The sequence below is a fragment of the Schistocerca serialis genome, unplaced genomic scaffold, assembly GCF_023864345.2.
Source record: "Schistocerca serialis cubense isolate TAMUIC-IGC-003099 unplaced genomic scaffold, iqSchSeri2.2 HiC_scaffold_1363, whole genome shotgun sequence".
Lineage (NCBI taxonomy): Eukaryota > Metazoa > Arthropoda > Insecta > Orthoptera > Acrididae > Schistocerca > Schistocerca serialis.
The window spans coordinates 6,928,281-6,951,942 of NW_026047584.1; the positions used below are offsets into that span (position 1 = coordinate 6,928,281).

Sequence of the window (23,662 nt, forward strand, 5' to 3'; positions counted from 1 at the left end):
TGTTTGTACAGTACAATTAAATTTCATCAACCAACACTGTCCCACACTCAAAAACCCAAAATGGAGTGACCTTGATGTGAAACATCTTAAAATGTGAACCCATTTGTCACCTGAACTAGCTGATATGCAAACAGCAAAAGTTGCTGAATTTGGCTGCTTGAGGTATTTGATTATACTGGTACACTCTACTACTGGACGTAATAGTGGCCTACAATCGGAAAGTACTTGTGAGTAAAGGCTTAACATCACACAAAGTTTTATATGGACAAAAGAGGCTATCCCTTAGTGAACTGTGTAAACTATCCCCTCAGAAACATATATACTCTATTTGGAATTTTGCTGAGAGATAGAAGACTATATCTCATCAGGTTCATGAGATGAATAAAGAAGCCCTGGAGTGGTCAGAGCATGTGCAAGAAAAAGGTCAAGGTACCCTAGTATCACATCACAGTGGGCAACGTTAACTCATTACTATGTGCTTAAATGGAAAATAAAGATGTTGCTTACCTACTACTGAGGGCATTATACAGGAGCTGATATGATATCTCTGCTTAAAGTAAAACTACAACACTTTGTCTTACACAATGGCTGTACAAGTAGGTTGAATCTACCAGTTTACAAGCACCTCTGAAGAACTACATTAGTTACCAGCAGTTACTTTGAAAAGGGGGAAGGGAAATGGAAAAATAAGGTCAGACAAAAGTAAGAAGATACATCTGTGATTATTTCAACGTATGTATATGCCCTAAGATCAAAGGTGGCCTTGTGAGGGGACAGTGGATTACCTTTTCTTCTGAAGTGAAGGACATATGTGAAATTTATCTGTGTTTCTCCAATTGTCATTGGTGATACTTATGCAAACATATTATTGTGCTTGACGGTGGGGATAGGTTGTAGAAACTTAAGTGACATTTCCATTTATAGTGTTGTTGTTGATAGTTGAAAGTGCATATAGTTTAGTCTGATAGGAAACAGTGCTACCACATAATGCAATATTCCAACATATTTGTTACAGTGGTTTTTGTAGAACCTTTTTTCCTTAAGAAAATCTGGATTCGGCTTGGCTGGTTGCCATTGTATGTGAGTATGTAGATGTGAGTATGTCAGTATTAAGTATTGAGTATTGAGTTTCAAATTTAAAGGCTATTTTCTGAAAAATACTGTTTCCTGGATCAATTTGCTGATTTAACATGATTGGGGAGCTGAGAAAATTATTAGACATGACAGTACACAAGATACTTCTGCTAGCAGTTGACAGGAAGTCTCATGCAGTACTGTTCACTTCAGGTTAGCTGCAGTGTCAGGCAAAGCAAGCTACAGTATGCCTCAAAGAATAATACATACAGTAGCAACCTCATGCAAGCTCATGCAAGCTCAATCTGTTGTGTGAGCCCTAAGGAGGTAAGTGCAAGTGAAAAGTACCTCTTCCAAATAGAAGGATCAAACTGCCTCTTTCCAGTACACAACCCTATGGAAATCATTTGTACCTGTTATGACTGAAGACACTTTTGTAGTAAATAGCACTTACGAATGCCAGGTTGAGGGCTGTCTACCACTGGTTATGGTTGCGAAATCTCAGGAACTACCTCCCTCTTACACACCACTGTCTTCAGAAACACAGCACAACACCACCCACACACTACTTTAGGATATTTTGAAGCTCCATTAAACTAATCCTAAGTGACCTCTCAGACCCATCACTTGCAGCCTTCGTGGATCAAATGCTGGCCACCCAGAGTGGCCATGTGTCAGTAGTAGTCAGCAAGGGTAAGGATATGACTGAAGTATTATTATATTAAACTAAAATAAGGTAGAAATCGAGAATCAGTGGCTCAGTATGTGTAATTGAATGTGTAACAGATACAGAAGGATGTAGACTGCAGTAGGTAGTGGGAGATGATGAAGCTTGCACAGGATATAGTAGCATGGAGAGCCGCATGAAACCAGTCTCAGGACTGAAGACCACAACGAACAATGATGTAAATAATGTAAATACAAATAGGGAAATTGGGAGTATAGGCAAATAGCTAATAACCTAGAAACTGTATTTTGGATTCATGTTTTGACTGGGGGTTTTTTTAACTGCAAAGGTTACAGTATCTCTGTAAGAGGTAGACTCAGTCCAGTCAGAAATGTGGCTGGTCAGATTATTTGAAGAGGGAAGTGAGTAGCAGAGTATGCTTGAGCAGGTGTCCAGTGCCAAAATCCAGGCACTTGCCAACACCTGCCAGCTCAGTGGTTACACCATGCTAGTGACTCTGCATGTTTTGCAGGGGTGCTGGAGCAATAACCAGCATTTGAGATGTTTCAGTGGCATTCAGCACACCACATCCTGGCCTGAGCTGAAATGGGACCTGCCATGTTGTGTAAAAAAGCTGGCCACCTAACCAGGCTGGGTTTCCCATTCTGTGTCTTTTTTCTGCCAGCTGCTGTGAGACACAGCTGACATTCTTCCACCAATGGGGCTGTTAGTTTGGGTGCTTAACACCGCCCAGATGGCACAGGGTTCAAGCCAATGTCCTCTCACCTCCAAACCTTTGGGGGGTCCACCACAACCAGTCCTCCTGTCCAGCCACCAGTCATAGGAGTCGACCATGTGTCACTGCCGACTACTGTCGGGATCTTACATCAGCTTGCCATGACCACAGTTGTCTGGGCAGAAGTGCTGTCATCTCTTGCAGCACTGGGGCAGTACTAAAGTCACAGCTGAACCCTACTGATGAAATGCACCAACACCAGTCTGTAATCACCCACCTGCACGACCCAAGTTCACCAACCGCATCTGTCAGAACAACACCTAATCATGTCTGACAAAGGCCAGTAAATTATTTGTCACCACTGGTTGCCTTTGTTTTATCCACATACTCTGCCCCTCCACCAGATGACCACTCATCCACACCCAATCTGCACCCTCACAGTGTTCAGCAGTCCTTAACTTATGTGATGATTATATTATCTCTCTTCAAAATGTGCCTCATCAGATACTCTGGTTGTATTGAGTATACAGCTGCAACTACTAAAATGTCACAAAATTGCCACTGTGGAAATATTCGAATGATTACCCACATATATTCAGTATATAAAGGAAACTGATGTATAAACATACCTAATCTTGCTAAAAACTGTGGATATCATAAAATTTGTTTACTCCACGATAAAGATTATTTTAATCTCTAATTCCATCGTAACCATTTATTTGTTTAGATTTAAAATAATAATAAAAGGAGACCTGATTTTACAATAATATTTATATTGACAGTAAAAGTTAATAAGAATTTCCTGGCCACTGCAAACAAGTGGATCTGATAGTTTCCAAGTGCTGAAGTAGGATTTGGACTTCAGCACCTTTTACTTTTAAAAGCTTTCTTTATCTTCTATAATGTCATTGCCAATCAATATATTGAGTATATACGTGGCATTTTCTACATTTTGGACTCTGATATGGTAGTCATTAAAGTATTGACAACTGCCACTTTTCTAGCAACATTCGTTTTGTGGATCACCAGTCATATGAGGAATTTTTTTTTTTTTAACAGGGAAATGTGAGCACTGGTCTGGAGGAAGCAAAAGCCGGATGCCATAATCTGATTATCATAATTAGAAAGAAGTACAGAGCACCTTTAAAATGTGTACATATGTTATTAATTTGATACATGAGCTATGCAGGTCTAAAATGATTCACATTAACTTCTTGTTTTCTCATAAGGCTTTCATTACACACTGCAGTAGCAGCATGAAAAAGTGCTTATCAGAAAAGATGAAAAGCATCACAGCATTCTGCTCTTGAATGATGCTGTTGCAACATGCTTCAAACTCAATGAACTGATGTAATGGGCATGTAATATTGTAGAAAATATTACAACCAAGCAAAAAGGCAGCTTGAGAAGTTTTGACTGAGGTGCCACATATTTTTCTCAATCTTTTAATTTTTTATGGAAAGCTTATCACATTTGATAACCAACATTATTGTAATGAAGATGAATGAAACATGTGATTCAAAGTTTTGAATATCTATTGTCTTCACTTTCGACTTTGGAATTAAATGAAAATGAATTTGGATGACTGCCAGGAGTAAAACTGCACAGTTCTAAAAACACATATATTTGCTTCTTTTGAATAAAAGAATCATTTCATATCCTTACTTTCAAGGATATCCATCCATTAAATCATTTATAGAATTCAGTTTAAAATTCACTTGTGTGCAATGGAGACCAACAGTAATAATTAGTTACTTGCGTTAACAGGGGTCGGTGAATAGGGTACAATCCACCCAACTTTTTGTTGTGCACAGTGCCACATGACTGAACTGTAAGAAATAATAAATTCCTCCATCACTGGTTGCACATGGTGTGGAATTCCGTATGGTTTCCTACACATTGGTGCTTCACTCCTACAGTGCATTAATGGCATAGCTGGCAATGATCTGGGATGGTTGAAGAAACTTCACACTTTTCTAATAATGTTTCTATCTCCTCCTTATCATATCCTTCTGAAAGTGACACCTTCTTTGCATTTAAGATTGATAGACCATCCCAGCTCCAAATACTCTTCCCTGAAATTGCTATTTAATTCTTCTTCCTCCAACAATTCCAAGTCAACTACCAGTACTCCTCATGACAGCCCCACCTGTAGTGAACTGAAACTGTCTGTACAGACAGCACTATCCAGCTTCTGCCAGCCTCTGACAAGTGGGATAAACTGTACTTAATAAAACAGTGTACCTTATATAGTTCTTTATTTTCCATCAAGGGGTCAGCCAGAGTATCAGTTCGGATTCCACTCCCACATCCATCCAGACTACCTCCCTTGTACCTTTGGGTACAGTTCGCAAGTTGAGCCTAAAAGACATAGAACACAGTTCGGCCATCTTTACTATGGCTGTCTTCTACCTTGGATCAGTTCAATTCTTTCAACAGCAAAATTGATGGAAGAATGTCCCATCCAGGTTCACTACACTCTGATGTAGACCAGCTTTGAGGTTATGTTTAATCAGAAAATTAAGGCAAACTATAATGTTGCAGCTTATGCCTACATCATTATGGAGAACTTCCATGCAGGCCTCAAAGCCTTGCACCCCCTCTCCCCCCTTCCTCTCTCTCCATTTCCCCCACCATAATCACATCTGACAGAAAATTTGGAAACCCTACACATCCAAACTGACTGAACGAATGCTACCCCCCACCTATTTAACTTTTCCTACAACAAGATGGCTTTAAATTTGTTATACCAATTACGTTTTGACTTTCAAAGAATACCTGCTTTCTCATATCTAGCATACTTTGCATACTCCTTCCTTCTAGACATCAGGTTAAACAACTGCCACCAATTCTGCACACAGTGCCTCGTGCCAACAGTCAATGGGAATGCTGGACACTGACTGCACCATTTCATCTTTCATCTTACACTGCTGTGTGAGATCCACCTCATGACTTCCACTCTCTCATTCATATGTCCCTGCACTGGCAATTTCACTGAGAGAGTCCAACCGATTTACACTTCTTACACTGCAATTTTCAACAGTATCACGATACGTGGTCCAGACCACATTTATAACAAACACTTGCTGTTAAAAACTACTTTCCTCCCTTTAGACTCGGTCATTGCATAAACCTCAGTAAAAGTTACCACAGATGTTGCTACTGTTTTTACGGCTTTTGGAAATTTTAAATGCAATTCCTGTTACCTATCTGTAGGCAAAGCTCACAAAAATGCATGTATCTCTCTTTGTTTTGTGTCTTCCCAAACGGCTATTAATAATGTCATCACCTATCAATTTATACATATTAATGTTTATCGTCTCTATGTGATCCACAAAACTTGACACTAGAGCCCTGTTTCTGTGTTACCCCATTAAGTTCTTTCCAATACTACACAGAAGTGTTCTTTCCTATAAACCCCCGAAGGACTGAACACTTCAACATTTCATGTCACACATCCCATTGGTTCTGATCTGAAATTACATCAACTCAAAGACTGTACCAATTGGGCTATAGTTAGACCTAGCTGGCAGTCCCATTGTGATAGAGCAAAGTCAGCAGACTTGTGAGGGCTGCCGGCACACAGCACACACCAATTCAAAGCTCAGCTGTTGGAGCTCGCCTTGCCTTGCCTAGGCTGGCTTTGCCAGAAAGCCAAATTTTACACACACAAAGGCAGGTTTGGTTGAAACTGAGACTGCATATTCCACCTGCCGAACACTGTGAAAATGTCTAGTTCCAGTTACTGCTCCATCACATGTCACCACCACACATCCAACTGTGTACTGCGACAGCTGAGACAGCTGAGACAGCTGAGACAGCTGAGACAGCTGAGACAGCTGAGACAGCTGAGACAGCTGAGACAGCTGAGACAGCTGAGACAGCTGAGACAGCTGAGACAGCTGAGACAGCTGAGACAGCTGAGACAGCTGAGACAGCTGAGACAGCTGAGACAGCTGAGACAGCTGAGACAGCTGAGACAGCTGAGACAGCTGAGACAGCTGAGACAGCTGAGACAGCTGAGACAGCTGAGACAGCTGAGACAGCGGGTGTCAGCAAGTGCCTGGATTTCAGCATCATGTCCTGCCTTAAGTCTGCATCACTACAGCCACAATTACTTGTGATGTCTTGAAAAAGTGAAACCAATCGTAAAAATGGGTAGGATATAAGGAAAAAAGTAAACTCACAACCTGCTAAGGTTATAAACCTGGACATAAGGACAACTGTTCACATAAAAAAATAACAGGAAATAAATTATATGTATCAGATGTGGAAATCCTTAATCTTACCAGGTTCCCTTGATGCAAAGATCACCCTCCTGGTCAATTAGAGGACTCCAGGTACTGAGATATTCTTCAGCCTGAAATGCAGTAGTTCTGTGTAAGTTATATAGCATAAAAAGTAAATTTACAAATAACAAGCAATGTTACATATTTGTCACTTGAGAATGGAAGAAGGAAAGTTAAGAAGTGGAAAGTCTTAGACCTTACCTAAGAGTGCTAGAGACTGAGTAGTAGAAGTATGAGGAGGAGTAGGAGGAGGTGGTTCAAACCAGATGACAAACAAGATTCTGGATGACAAAGGTCTGTTTGATATAATCATCAAAGAACTCCTCAGGAACGGTTTAAGGAATCTTCAGAAAAATCAGTTGTAACATTCAGACCGACTTTCTATCTCACCTCATCTGCTGATGTAGTAGGCAAACAAGACTCCACAACTAAGTGAGATTCACAAAATGTGCACAATAATGTGGGTCAGAACATCTGGAAAAGTTATGTAATCAATGTGCAACAGGTACTACATAACTCAAAAGTACTTATTTCTTCAGGGTGGATTGCAGTTGTTGGCCAGTTATTTTGCAGTATCATCTGGGAAAAATGTAATATAATGAAGACTAAAACAATGTAAGATAACAGCTTTATACTATGGCGGAATTTTCCCTAAACAAATTTACCATCACCCCTGACAATATTTTGGTAATCTTGAGGCTTTTTTCATAGGAAACAAAATTATTTTGCTTCAGTTATTTCTTACTGAAAACTTTAAATGAGAAAGAACTTTACTTTATCAAACAAAGTTTATGTAAATTAAAACAACACCACATAATAAACATTTACCTATTCTGTACAGACAACTGTGAACTACAGGACTGTGAATGCTTTTCATTATACCGATTTGGATGTTACTTTCCAGTACATTCACATGCAAGTAAGGAAAGAATAACTGCTTAAATGACTGAGTGGTGTTATTAGTGCAGTCTTGTCTATGTGGCCCCTATACGAAGAGAAGGGGGGGGGGGGGGGGGGGGGAGAGAGGGTGGCTGGAGGAGACGGGAGCTGATGAATGCTTTTAGATTTCCCATTTAATACTGGTCCACTAAACTACTCCCACAAAATATAACTTTGTCAAAGGCACTTTGTAAGGACCTCACCGTGTGAATGAGGAGAAGAGTCCACATGGTCATACATATACCATCTGTACAAATAAATAAGGGTGTGGCATTCAATTTTGTTTTGAGGGCAGCTAGGAGGTGCCTGGCTGTTTGTTTTCATCTTTCACCATTCTGGCCATCATTTAAGCATTGTTGTCTGCAACTCTGAATAATTTATAATACACTGCTGGCCACTGTAAATGCAACACCAATAAACACAAGAGGTAGCACAACAAAATTTATTTTGTAGATAACATGTTGACCAAGTATCAAATGATTACGTTTACAGACGTCTGTGACATGTGGTTCCTGTCAGAATCAGTAGCCAGAGTAGCCGCCATTGTTGGAGATCACCACTGCGACACGTCTCGGCATTGAGTCAAAGAGACGTTGGACGTGTTCCTGGGGTACAGCAGCCCAAGCAGCTTCCACACGTTGCCAAAGATCATCTGGTGTGGCAGCTGTGGATGTAATCTGGGTCACTCGTTGAGCAACCATGGACCACATGTTTTCTATCGGCGAAAGATCCAGAGAGCGAGCCGGCTAGGGAAGCAATTCAATGTTGTTATTGACAAAGAACCTTTGGGCAATGCGTGCCACGTGTGGTCATGCATTATCCTATTGAAATATGGCTGTGGCCGAGCCCTGAAGGAAAGGAAGGACAACTGGCTCCAGCACCTCGGATATGCAGCGCCGGCTATTTAAAGTACCGGCAATGCATACTGGAGGTGTGCGAGAGTAATATCCAATACCGCCCCATACCGTAATACCCAGTGCAAGACCAGTGTGGTGGTGCATAATGCAGCTGTCCAGCATCCTCTCTCCACTGTGTCTCCACACTCGAATCCAACCATCGTGGTGCTGCAGACAGAAGCGTGCCTCGTCAGTAAAGACAACATCATTCCATTCTGCCATCCACATCCATCTGTCATCACACCATTGGCGACAGAGACGTCTGTGGTTCTGCGTCAATGGTAGACCAAGCAATGGACGTCTTGCGGACAGACCACTCAGCTGTAAACGGCGTTGAATGGTACGCGCAGACACTGGATGATGCGTTACAGACACAATGTGCTGTGCTATGGTTTGGGATGTCACTGAGCAATCCTTCACTGCCATTCACACAATTTGCCTATCAGCACATGCAGTGGTGCACCGAGGTGAATGCGATCGACCACGTCGGTCCGTCGTGCCCTCCTGCATCCAACGGTCACAATCCGCATTACAGTTGTTTGGTTTCGTCCGACACGACTAGCGATTTCTCTGTATGATAATCCACAATCTCGGTAAGCCATTATCCTTCCTCTGTCGAACTCGGATTCTTGATCAAAAGATGTTCGCTGTTATCTACGCGGCTTAACTGATCGTCTTGTGAAACAACCACAAAGTAAACACACGTGCCGAACGTACACTCGTCGAAATCACCAAGCCTTAAATGGTGCTGTGAGGTGGCGCCACAGGCGCACGTGATGTGCATCTGCGCTGAAATTCTCATCGGTTTTATATCTCATCGCTGCAAACTCATGGTGTAAATTTCACTCGATTCGGATGCTTCCTTCAGGGTGTTGCATTTACGGTGGCCAGCAGTGTATATCTGAGCTAACTTGAATTTGAGATGTGTTTCAACACTTTTACCAGTCCACATACTTATACGTTAATAATCATTGTGCTGCTAGTTTCATGTTTCAACATTTTTGTGGGAGAAGTGCATCATTCAAACAGGGCACCACTCTGCAATTGGACAGACACCTGATACTAATTTTCAATATCTTTATATTTCTATTACCATACAACCTAATCCTTCAGTAATTTGAGGTGGTAGTGCAAGAATATTAACTAATCACACAGCACAGAACATTTGTCAGGTCATGATATGCAATTTGCATTTTCTGTCATTTTATCAGTCCACATCTTTAGTTGTGCTATTCGCAACATTAATCTGGGACCATTACAATGTGCATTCTTTTACTGGTTCTGTATTCATTCAGTGAGCAGAAGCAAAAGCCAGCTCACAGCATTCAGTGTCAGATGGGATGGTCTACACACTCCACAGAAATCTAGGGTTATGTCAGTGGTCACACAGCTACTGCCAGGGTCACCCGAGCCAGACTGACCTATACAGAGCAGCCACACCAATTGGGTGCCACATAGTGCATGGGAGGGGAGGGTGGGGGGGCATAGCTCTGTAGGTGTAGTGAAGTCACCTCCCTCCGTTTTGGGACTAAAACACAACTGGAAATTCTCATTTTCCACGTCGGGAGTTGGGTGTAGGGCTAACAACTCAACCTCAAATTAGATGTGTCACTGATACCATACATCAGCCTCACAAGGATAAGGATTCATAGGTGATAAACCAAAGAAAATTTCTATCAAAATTTAAAACGGACATCTTGACAGCGAGCCAGAATGTCAAGGCACTTTGAGAGTTCTGGGAAACTGCAAGAAATCAGAGAAGAAATGGATAAGTATAGATGAAAACACCTGCATTACAATAAATGTGAAGGAAATGACAGGATAATTTCCTCGGAGAAACAAATACTGATGTATAGTGGAGGGGAGATGGGCCATAACATTACTGGCTTTCTTATGCATAACTCAATGAAGACAAATATCATTAGTTCCAAAACATTTACAGACAGGTTGTGTTCTTCGAGGTTTAGATGAAAATTGTTTAATGTTATAATGATGTGTGCATATGCCCCCATGGAGGAATCAGATGAAGATGAAAATGAAAATAATGCTTTATATTGCAAACTAGAGGAGGAATTCTGAAACATTCAAAGGCATGACACAAAGAGGAGCCTTGGTAATCTGAAAGCAAAAATAGGGAAAGGGGGAGTGGACAGGAACGTAGCTGGAAAAGAAAGTCTGCATGTATCAATAATAACACCTGACAAACTGAGAGACTGTCAATGGTAAGAAGCACTGGGTATGGAAGTGAAAATATTAAGCAGTGTACTTTGGCATTCCCTGCCAGAGTGCCAAAAACTAGGTAGACCATGTGATTTATACAAGGGGATTTTCAAATAATGTGTGCACCGCTCTAGATTCCAAAAGAAAAGGTGACTGGCATATTTATTGAGATAGGTCCGGATACATAATGTTACTATTGCTGTAGAGGTTGCGAGCATAAACACTTGAGTTATTTTCCGGAATCTACAGCGACATGATAAAATTGTTTAAATACAACATTAGTTTCTATGTAATGTACTCAATGTATTTAAACTAACTGTGTAATTACATTTCTATCATATTTAGTTTGGGATTAAGTTTTTTTTTTTTGGTTTAAGGGCGCTCAACTACTGAGGTCATTAGCGCCCAGCCACAATGATTAGAGCACATAGAATCTAGTAAAACTCAAGGGAGGGGGGGGGGGGGCACCAGAAAGTTCTTACAAAGATGCAGATAAAATAAGTGAAAGGGTTAGATGTCTTTGGACAGACAGTCAAAGTAATGAAATGAAGAACATGAGCAGCTGCTCGAGTGTCATCAGCTGAAATATCTGGTAAAGTAGATGGCAGAGACAGGACAACACGAGATTGACTAAAACGTGGACACGACAATAAAACATGGCACACTATTAATGCTTGACCACAATGGCACTGTGGGGCTGGGTCACCGAAGAGCAGGTAGCGGTGGCTAAACCGGCAATGCCCAATCTGCAACCTGGTCAGGAGGACCTCTTCTCGCCAAGATGGTCAGGAGGACGTTGTCCAAGCAGTTGGGAACAGTTTTACTGCGCGGAGCTTGTTTCCTTGAAGTGATGACCAAGTATTCCACCACAACGACACAAGCCTCTTCCAAACAACCCCACTAACGTCAGATGACGGGACACAATGGGAGGCCGGCCGAGGCGGGAGGACTGCAGCCTTGGCTGCAGCATCCGCAGCCTCATTCCCAGGCACTCCTACATGTCCGGGAACCCACAGAAAGCTGACAGAACCGCCATTATCAGCGAAAGAATGGAGGGACTGCTGTATCCGTTGAATCAAGGGATGGACCGGATAGGGAGCCCCAAGGCTCTGAAGAGCACTCAGTGAGTCAGTGCAGAGTACATACGATGAATGGCGGTGGCAGCGGGCATACTGAATGGCCTGATGGAGAGCAAAAAGCTCCGCCATAAAGCCATTGGTAGAGGAGACGGTATTTAAAGGTGACGGCCCCGACAACAAAGGCACAGCCGACACCATCATCAATTTTGGAGCCATCAGTGTAAATAAAGGTGTGAGTGGCAAGTCGAGCACGAAGTTCGACAAACCGTGAGCAATGCACTACAGCCGGAGTACCCTCCTTCGGGAGCGAGCTGACGTCAAGATAAATATGAACTGGAGCCTAGAGCCAATGTGGTGTCAGGCTCTCACGCTCTCTGAAGTTGGTAGGGAGGGCAAAATCCAATTGTCGAAGCAGGCGACGAAAGCAGACTCCAGGGGGCAGTAGGGCAGACACATACAAACCATACTGACGGTCGAGAGAATCGGTGAAGAAGGACTGGTAAGAGGGGTTGTCGGGCATTGACAACAACCTTCAGGCATACCGACAAAGCAGTACGTCATGCCCGTACGTCAACGGTAATTCGGCAGCTTCAGCATAAAGACTCTCGACAGGACTAGTGTAGAAGGGTCCGGTTCCAAGACGTAACCCCCCATGGTGGATGGAGTTGAGACGACGTAAGAGGGATGGCCGAGGAGACGTGTAGACGAAGCTCCCGTAATCCAGCTTCGATCGGACTATGGACCGATACAAGCGAAGCAGGACAGTGTGATCCACTCCCCAAGATGAACCACTAAGAACCCTGAGGACATTAAGGGAACGTGTACAACGGGCCGCCAAATAAGAGACATGTGGAGACCAACAAAGTTTCCTGTCCAATGTGAGCCCTAGAAACTTAGTTGCTTCCACAAATGGGAGAACAACAGGACCGAGATATAAGGATTTTTTTTTTTTTTTTTTTTTGGTGGGGTTTAAGGGCGCTCAACTGCTGAGGTCATTAGCGCCCAGTCACTGGTGTTAGAGCACAAGGAACCTGCTAAAACTCAAGGGGATGGGGGGACATCAAAAGGACCTGACAAAGATGCAGATGAAATAAGTAAAAAGGTTAAATGTCTTTGGTCAAGCCAGTTAAAGTTATAAAACGCAGAAGACGAGCAGCTGCTCGAGCGTCATCAGCTAAAACATCCGGTAAGGTAGATGGCAGGGACAGGACAACACGAAATTGACTAAAACGGGGACACGACAATAAAACATGGCGCACCGTTAATGCCTGACCACAAGGGCACTGCGGGGCTGGGTCACCAGAGAGCAGGTAGCGGTGGCTAAACCGGCAATGCCCAATCCGCAAACTGGTCAGAAGGACCTCCTCGCGCCGAGATGGTCGGGAGGAAGTTGTCCAAGCAGTTGGGAGCGGTTTTACTGCCTGGAGCTTGTTTCCTTGGAGGGATGACCAAGCATCCCACCACAAGGACACAAGCCTCTTACATACATCCCCACAAACGTCAGATGATGGGACACAATGGGAGGCTGGCCGAGGCTGGAGGACTGCAGCCTTGGCTGCAGCATCCGCAGCCTCATTCCCAGGCACTCCTACATGTCCGGGGACCCACAGAAAGCTGACAGAACCGCCATTATCAGCGAAACAATGGAGGGACTGCTGTATTCGTTGAATCAAGGGATGGACCGGATAGGGAGCCCCAAGGCTCTGAAGAGCACTGAGTGAGTCAGTGCAGAGGACATACGATGAATGGCGGTGGCGGCGGGCATACTGAATGGCCTGATGGAGAGCAAAAAGCTCGGCCGTAAAGCTGGAACATTGGTCAAGGAGCCGGTATTTAAAGGTGGCAGTCCAGACGACAAAGGCACAGCCGACACCATCGTCAGTTTTGGAGCCATCGGTGTAAATAAAGGTGTGACCAGCAAGTCGAGCACGAAGTTCGACAAACCGTGAGGAATACACTGCAGCCGGAGTACCCTCCTTCGGGAGTGAGCTGAGGTCGAGATAAATACGAACCGGAGCCTGGAGCCAAGGTGGTGTCGGGCTCCCACCCTCTCTGAAGGTGGTAGGGAGGGCAAAATCCAATTGTCGAAGCAGGCGACGGAAGCGGACTCCGGGGGGCAGCAGGGCAGACACATATAACCCGTACTGACGGTCGAGAGAATCGGCGAAGAAGGACTTGTAAGAGGGGTGTTCGGGCATAGACAACAGCCGGCAGGCATACCGACACAGCAGTATGTCGCGCCGGTAGGTCAACGGTAACTCGGCAGCTTCAGCGTAAAGACTCTCGACAGGACTAGTGTAGAAGGCTCCGGTCGCAAGACGTATCCCCCGATGGTGGATGGAGTTGAGCCGGCGTAAGAGGGATGGCCGAGCGGACGAGTAGACGAAGCTCCCATAATCCAGCTTCGATCGGACTATGGACCGATACAAGCGAAGCAGGACAGTGCGATCCGCTCCCCAAGATGAACCGCTAAGAACTCTGAGGACATTAAGGGAACGTGTACAACGGGCCGCCAAATAAGAGACATGTGGAGACCAACACAGTTTCCGGTCCAACGTGAGCCCTAGAAACTTAGTTGTGTCCACGAATGGGAGAACAACGGGACCGAGATGTAAGGATGGCGGAAGGAACGCTTTATATCGCCAAAAGTTGATACAAACCGTCTTCTCTTCAGAGAACCGGAAGCCATTTGCCACGCTCCATGAGTAGAAGCTGTCTAGACAACGCTGGAGGCAGCGCTCCAGGAGGCATGTTCTCTGGGCACTGCAGTAGATCGCGAAGTCATCGACAAAGAGAGAGCTTGAGACATTAGGTGGAATGCAATCCATAATTGGATTGATCGCGATGGCAAAAAGGGCTACGCTCAAGACGGAGCCCTGAGGCACTCCGTTCTCCTGGAGGAAGACGTCGGACAATACGGAACCCACACGTACCCTAAACTTTCGATCCGTTAAAAAGGAATCAATAAAAAGGGGCAGACGACCGTGTAGGCCCCACTTGTGCATAGTGCGGAGGATACCTCCTCTCCAACAGGTATCATAAGCCTTCTCCAAGTCGAAGAACACGGCTACCGTTTGGCGCCTTCGCAAAAAGTTGTTCATGATGAATGTCGACAAGGTCACAAGGTGGTCAACAGCGGAGCGGCGGCGACGAAAGCCGCATTGAACATTGGTAAGTAGCTGTCGAGATTCAAGAATGCAAACTAAACGAGCATTAACCATGAGCTCCTTCACCTTACAGACACAGCTTGTAGGAGAAATCGAGCGGTAACTAGGAGGAAGGTGTCTATCTTTCCCAGGTTTGGGTATAGGAACAACGACCAGTCACGCCAACGCATGGGGACCGGACCTTCGGTTCAGACATGATTGTAGGTACAAAGAAGGAAGCTTTTGCCTGCTGGAGAAAGGTGTGCCAGCATCTGAACGTGAATGGCATCTGGCCCCGGAGCAGAGGACCGGGACAGTGCAAGCGCACGTTCGAGTTCCCGCATAGTAACGGGGGCATTATAAGTTTCCAGATTCAGCGAGTGGAAGGAAGGTCGCCGAGCCTCTTCCGCCTCTTTCCTGGGAAGGAAAACAGGGTGGTAATGGGCGGAGCTAGGAACCTCTGCGAAAAAGCGGCCGAAGGTGTTTGAGACAGCCACAGGATCAACAATGACCTCATTACCTGAAATCAGGCCAGGTACCGAGGAGTGGGCCTTAATAAAAGACAGAAGAGGGAGTAAAACGGTTAAAGGAGCTGGTGAAAGAGGCCCAACAAGCTTTTTTGCTGTCTTTGATGACTCTACGGCATTGCGCTCAGAGTCGATTGTATCCAATACAAATCGCCAACGTAGGATGGCGGCGAAAGTTTGGTAAAGCACGTCGTCGAGCAGGGATAGCATCTCTACAAGCCTCATTCCACCAGGGGCCGGAAACGCGACGTGAAGAAGAGGTAGTACGAGGAATGTGAAAACTTATGTGGTGTTCTGTTTGTGGAAGTGAAAATATAGTGGGACTTATTTAGAAGTGTCTTGAGTGTATGGAATCATATTGAGAGTAGAGAAAATTCATCCAAACAGCAATATATCTTCGGAGAAGAAGTTGGGGAGATCGACGCAGCTGGCTATCCTGAAAAGAAGATGATCAAATTACCTCCAAGCAAGTTCAATGGTGAAGGGGGACAAATGAGTCTTTCATGCCAGCACCATACAGCTTCTTATAGTTGCTGGAAACTGCCAGATGTGTAGTTGGATAAAGTGCAGCAATACCTGAGAAATACCAGCAAGAAGTGAGGAGATGCAGGTGCTTGTTTTAGCTACAACACACCATGATCCTTGTGTCAGCTTATAAAATGCTGATGCTATACTGATATTGAGCCTTACACAGGTGTTCTGTATAGTACAGGGTCACAGGTTTCACTGTACCACATGCTGTCACTGACACACGAAGGGCATGGGAATTATATTAATCTGAGAGTTACTGTCTGTGAACGGGACATATGTCATTTTGCTCTGAACACCTTATAAGGAATTATGAGCTCTGATGAATCAGCATTCACAAATTATGGCGCAGTGAACCATCATAATATCCATTACTGGACCACAGTCAATCCTAGATGGGTACATCCTGTTGATAGTTAATATAGTGATCCATTGATGTGTGGTGTGGAATCTTTGGTGATGAAATCATTGGTCCACACAACTTCATACATAGACTGACAGGTGAGATGTACCGAGGTTTTATTGTTGACAACTTATGTTATAACCTCAAAAATGTTTATCTAGACATTAGAGATTGTATGTCAATGCAGCACCATGGACTTCAAACACATTCTGTACACAGTGATGGGGAAGAACTGAACAATAGATTCCCAGGACGATAGCTGGAGCACCATGTTCTTCATGAATGACCTGTGAAGGTTCTGGATTTAACATAGTGCTTTTTTTTATGTGGAAATATCTAAAGAATCTTTTCAGGTCACTGAACTCACCACCCCAGACAACTTTGAATGGTGCTTCAATGAAGGTTGTTACTGAAGTTTGTCACTCCCTATGACACTGATTACATTATATCTCACTTACAGGTCATTTAGGAGGTGCATTGTGTGCGCGTTTAGGAGCATAGACACACATTTGAACACTTTAATTACATCAGTAATTCCACCTACGTAACATTCATCTGTACACACCCAAGCATTGAGGACAGCATACTACATCCAATGCAAACACTTTGAAGCTTCCAAACTGAACGTGATGAAAATACCATTTAAACTGATTTGTTCACAGCTGGTTTAAATACAAGAGCTACAAGATATAAAATTTTATAAATAGAACATCTGTCTATTCTCTAATTGCCATAACTACATGGAAAGAAACTGAATTAAGTATATTCATAACCCCACAGAGAGTGTTAGCATTTCTTGTGTGGTCCAGTGGTCCCGACACCTATTATTATAGTATGGAAGAAGGGAAGATGGACACAGGTCAGTTAGTGCAGGTCAGACATAAACGGTAGACATATAGTCAGAAGCTATAAAACTAGACAAAAATACAGTCAAAATAGTGTCACATATCAAAGAGATACAATGGAAACCTCCAAACTCCATCTTTCTGCAAATCTTAATTCCAGTAACTCCATAATCAAATTGTGGTTTGAAACTGTGTCAATTTCTCTAATCCATACATAGTTAGGCTTCCACTATAAAGTTAAATGTGTAGCAACTTTCTGTTCACTTTATATTAGTTTTTAAAAAGCAGTAAAATTTAACAAAGTGGAGTTATGAGGTTTTCATTACCTGCCAAAGAATTTTCACATTTTCTTTGTACACTCTCTCCAGCTCAAAATTTGTTCTTCAAATCCTAGAACCACAGCTTGTGATGGGGTGGATGCTCCAGCATACACAGTCACTGTATGGCAACATGAACTACTGCATAGTAGGTATAAAATAAAGCATAGGTTTGTAGAGAGAGAGAGAGAGAGAGAGAGAGAGAGAGAGAGAGAGAGAGAGAGAGATACTGCAGTGATCATGTTTCGCTCTCAAGAGGTCTAAACATGAAACTTTGATGACTTGTTATTGTCGTCATCGTTGTTGTCATCTTCAAGACTAGTTTGATGCAGTTCTCTTTGTGGTACAACCAGCACACAACCCCTCATCTCTACAGAACAACATACATCCATCCATCTGGGGCCTCTTACTGTACTGAAGCCTTTGTGTGTGTCTTACTTTTTCTCCACGAATTGTCCTCTATTACCAGACTGACTACTTATTGATACCTCACATTGGGTGTTCTATTATCTGAACCATTCTTTTAATAAAGTTATGCCATAAATTTACTGTTCAGTTTCTCCTAATCTCTTATTTGATCTACCCTTTCTTATATGTCACCACATTTCAAAAAGTTTGTCTCGTCTTAGAAACTGCTAATTATGCACATTTCATTTAATCCAGAAACACACCTTCAGAAAACTCCTGATATTTAAATTGATATTGGATGTTATCCAATTCCTCTTCCTTGCTACCACCAGTCTGCTTTTGATATCCCCTCCACTTTGCAAATCTTCATTTTGCTGCCCAAATAGCAAAATGCATACTACTACTACTACCACACTACCTTGTTTTGCTTTTGTTTATGTTCACCGTCTCAAAATGCTGTACATCACATTTAACTATTCTCCAAAGTATATTGCCATCTGACAACTGTAATGTCAACTGTAAACCTCAATGTTTATATTTATTCTCCCTGAAATTCAATTCCGTTTCCAAATTTCACCTTAGTCTCCTTCGAAGTTTGCACAGCTTTTATCTTTCAGTTGTAGACTCATGGAACATATTAAGATCTCAAATGTAATGAAATATCAATAACAAAATTATGTCCTCCATGAAAATCAGGAACACTGATCAAGTGAAACCCAAGTCATGTGTTTCTCATTTGACTTACTGAAAGCCACGGGTCAATGAAGTCACGTAGCTGCAGTACTTCTCAATTTCCAAAATGCGTTAAACTCAGTACTATGTCTACACTTATTATGCAAAGTATGATCATTGGTTAACGAGGTGAAATTTGAGAAATAAGACTTAATTTATGACTGGACTGAGGATTTTTTGGTAGTAAGGACACAACGTTACCTCAGACATTATGTTCGCTACTGCCTGCTTCATATTTCATATGTTCTCCTTTCATCAATCAATTTTAATTATTTTTTTATTTATTTAATTTATTCATTCTTACATAAGTGAGATTCTGCTGCCTTATATATTTTGTCTCTCAAATCTACCTGTTCATCATCTACTGTATTAATTTCCCTTTTTTAGTACAAAGTTGCCTAACACTCCCTCAAACTAAGCTCTGTGGTTCCTACAATGTATCCAAGCCTATATACTTAATTTTGTACCTCCCCCACTAAAAGACACAAAACTCGTAACTTTTGTCTGCATACAGAATCCGTGTAACACCAAAGATACATGTGCTGATAGCTTCCATGAGGTATCGTGATTCACCAGAGCAACCTTCAGCATCCTGAGTGGTAAGATTCACCTAATGCCTGCAGTGGAAGAACAGCAAAAGAATATCTAGGTTCTATAAGTGTGTGTTCTTGTTCATTCATTCTCAGGCTAACTACTTTCAACTGATGCTATTTTATTGTTGACAGAATATCAGCTCCGTTAAGCACTAAGTTAGCACTTTTCAATACTTTGTTGTGCGACTTTCACATGTGTGTCAATAACAAGAAAAGAATGGTGATTTTATAGATGGTAAAACAGATAAATATTTACACTTAGTGTCAGGAGACGAGATGTCACAAGCAGGGTAAACCATTTGACTGACACTTCATCAGTCTGGGATAGATATCCATCAAAGGATGGTGATTACTTTTCACACCTACCGACCCAAGATCGGTAGTTTTGTCATCTGATGATAACTCAGATGTGACCAATCCACAATTACTTCTGCCAAAATGATGAAATTAACCTGCTTGGTGACATACAGATGTGTTTCAGTCCTTGCCAAGTACTATACCTTTTAAAGATGCACATGGGAAAAATTAGCCCCACCGGAACTTCATAACATACATCAGCACAGATATGTTTGAACTCATCTATCTGTATGTCATTTGTCCATAGAGGCAACTCATTAAACACAACAGCTGAAGATTTACATCCACTATATGACAGTAAAACAATTACTCAAGGAACCATGTTTTATTTAAATACTGTACCAGTCCCCGTTCGGTTACCAGTCCCCGTTCGGTTACCAGTCCCCGTTCGGTTACCAGTCCCCGTTCGGTTACCAGTCCCCGTTCGGTTACCAGTCCCCGTTCGGTTACCAGTCCCCGTTCGGTTACCAGTCCCCGTTCGGTTACCAGTCCCCGTTCGGTTACCAGTCCCCGTTCGGTTACCAGTCCCCGTTCGGTTACCAGTCCCCGTTCGGTTACCAGTCCCCGTTCGGTTACCAGTCCCCGTTCGGTTACCAGTCCCCGTTCGGTTACCAGTCCCCGTTCGGTTACCAGTCCCCGTTCGGTTACCAGTCCCCGTTCGGTTACCAGTCCCCGTTCGGTTACCAGTCCCCGTTCGGTTACCAGTCCCCGTTCGGTTACCAGTCCCCGTTCGGTTACCAGTCCCCGTTCGGTTACCAGTCCCCGTTCGGTTACCAGTCCCCGTTCGGTTACCAGTCCCCGTTCGGTTACCAGTCCCCGTTCGGTTACCAGTCCCCGTTCGGTTACCAGTCCCCGTTCGGTTACCAGTCCCCGTTCGGTTACCAGTCCCCGTTCGGTTACCAGTCCCCGTTCGGTTACCAGTCCCCGTTCGGTTACCAGTCCCCGTTCGGTTACCAGTCCCCGTTCGGTTACCAGTCCCCGTTCGGTTACCAGTCCCCGTTCGGTTACCAGTCCCCGTTCGGTTACCAGTCCCCGTTCGGTTACCAGTCCCCGTTCGGTTACCAGTCCCCGTTCGGTTACCAGTCCCCGTTCGGTTACCAGTCCCCGTTCGGTTACCAGTCCCCGTTCGGTTACCAGTCCCCGTTCGGTTACCAGTCCCCGTTCGGTTACCAGTCCCCGTTCGGTTACCAGTCCCCCTTTGGTTACTAGTTTACAGAACACACAAACAGTGTATTAACCACTTCGATTTTTATAATTTGCTGGTCTATAATGCCAATGTGTCATGTACAAAAATATTTTTAGAAATCTAGCCATTAATTTTTTAAAACAACATTCTATGAACCTTGTTGGTCAAGCGATTCAAAGTAACAGAAATATTATTGAAGATGGATAACAATATTTCTTTACTAGTGGATCTGAAGGGTTTAAGCTTACTTCTGGAATGTTGTTGTTGTTGTTGTTGTTGTTGTTGTTGTTGTTGTCTTCAGTCCTGAGACTGGTTTGATGCAGCTCTCCATGCTACTCAATCCTGTGCAAGCTTCTTCATCTCCCAGTACCTACTTCAACCTACATCCTTCTGAATCTGCTTAGTGTATTCATCTCTTGGTCTCCCTCTACGATTTATACCCTCTAGGATTTATACCATCCACACTGCCCTCTAATACTAAATTGGTGATTCCTTGATGCCTCAGAACATGTCCTACCAACTGATCCCTTCTTCTGGTCAAGTTGTGCCACAAACTTCTCTTCTCCCCAATCCTATTCAATACTTCCTCATTAGTTATGTGATCTACCCATCTGATCTTCAGCATTCTTCTGTAGCACCACATTTCGAAAGCTTCTGTTCTCTTTTTGTCCAAACCATTTATCGTCCATGTTTCACTTCCATACATGGCTACACTCCATACAAATACTTTCAGAAATGACTTCCTGACACTTAAATCTATCCTTGATGTTAACAAATTTCTCTTCTTCAGAAACGCTTTCCTTGCCATTGCCAGTCTACTTTTTATATCCTCTCTACTTCGACCATAATCAGTTATTTTGCTCCCCTAATTGCAAAACTCCTTTACTACTTTGAGTGTTTCATTTCCTAATCTAATTCCCTCAGCATCACCCGACTTAATTCGAGTACATTCCATTATCCTTGTTTTGCTTTTGTTGATGTTCATCTTATATCCTCCTTTCAAGACACTGCCCATTCCGTTCAACTGCTCTTCCAAGTCCTTTGCTCTCTCTAACAGAATTACAATGTCATCGGAGAACCTCAAAGTTTTTATTTCTTCTCCATGGATTTTAATACCTACTCCAAATTTTTCTATTGTTTCCTTTACTGCTTGCTCAATATACAGATTGAATAACATCGGGGAGAGGCTACAACCCTGTCTTACTCCCTTCTCAACCACTGCTTCCCTTTCATGTCCCTCGACTCTTATAACTGCCATCTGGTTTCCATACAAGTTGTAAATAGCCTTTCGCTCCCTGTATTTTACCCCTGCCACCTTTAGAATTTGAAAGAGAGTATTCCAGTCAACATAGTCAAAAGCTTTCTCCAAGTCTACAAATGCTACAAACGTAAGTTTGCCTTTCCTTAATCTACCTTCTAAGATAAGTCGTAAGGTCAGTATTCCCTCACGTGTTCCAGTGTTTCTACGGAATCCAAACTGATCTTCCCCAAGGTCGCCTTCTACTAGTTTTTCCATTCTTCTGTTAAGAGTTTGTGTTAGTATTTTGCAGCTGTGGCTTATTAAACTGATTGTTCGGTAATTTTCACATCTGTCAACACCTGCTTTCTTTGGGATTGGAATTATTATATTGTTCTTGAAGTCTGAGGGTATTTCGCCTGTTTCATACATCTTGCTCACCAGATGGTAGAGTTTTGTCAGGACTGGCTCTCCCAAGGCCATTAGTAGATCTAATGGAATGTTGTCTACTCCCGGGGCCTTGTTTCGACTCAGGTCTTTCAGTGCTCTGTCAAACTCTTCACGCAGTATCATATCACCTATTTCATCGTCATCTACCTCCTCTTCCATTTCCATAATATTGTCCTCAGATACATCGCCCTTGTATAGACCCTCTATATACTCCTTCCACCTTTGTGCTTTCTGCTTTCCATTCTTTGCTTAGAACTGGGTTTCCATCTGAGCTCTTGATGTTCATACAAGTCGTTCTCTTATCTCCAAAGGTCTCTTTAATTTTCCTGTAGGCAGTATCTATCTTACCCCTAGTTAGATAAGCCTCTACATCCTTACAATTGTCCTCTAGTCATCCCTGCTTAGCCATTTTGCACTTCCTGTCGATCTCATTTTTGAGACGTTTGTATTTCTTTTTGCCTGCTTCATTTACTGCATTTTTATATTTTCTCCTGTCATCAATTAAATTTAATATTTCTTCTGTTATCCAAGGATTTCTACTAGCCCTTGTCTTTTTACCTACTTGATCCTCTGCTGCCTTCACTACTGCATCTCTCAAAGCTACCCATTCTTCTTCTACTGTATTTCTTTCCCCCAATCCTGTCAATTGTTCCCTAATGCTCTCCCTGAAACTCTGTACAACCTCTGGCTCTTTCAGTTTATCCAGGTCCCATCTCCTTAAATTCCCACCTTTTTGCAGTTTCTTCAGTTTTAATCTACAGGTCTTAACCAATAGACTGTGGTCAGAGTCCACATCTGCCCCTGGAAATGTCTTACAATTTAAAACCTGGTTCCTAAATCTCTGTCTTACCATTATATAATCTATCTGATACCTTTTAGTATCTCCAGGGTTCTTCCATGTATACAACGTTCTTTCATGATTCTTAAACCAAGTGTTAGCTATGATTATATTGTGCTCTGTGCAAAATTCTACCAGGCGGCTTCCTCTTTCATTTCTAAGCCCCAATCCATATTCACCTACTACGTTTCCTTC

At 43.0% G+C, this 23,662-nt stretch overlaps 1 protein-coding gene across 1 annotated transcript; it reads left to right on the forward strand.

Annotated features, from left to right (window-relative positions):
• Positions 1–1,356: 1,356 nt before the first annotated feature.
• On the forward strand, positions 1,357–20,965 carry LOC126440395 (deleted in azoospermia protein 4-like). Its single transcript, XM_050090668.1, has 2 exons — positions 1,357–1,401; positions 20,120–20,965. Exons 1-2 carry the CDS (start codon positions 1,357–1,359, stop codon positions 20,963–20,965), a joined length of 891 nt encoding a protein of 296 aa, XP_049946625.1.
• The last annotated feature ends 2,697 nt before the right edge of the window (positions 20,966–23,662 follow it).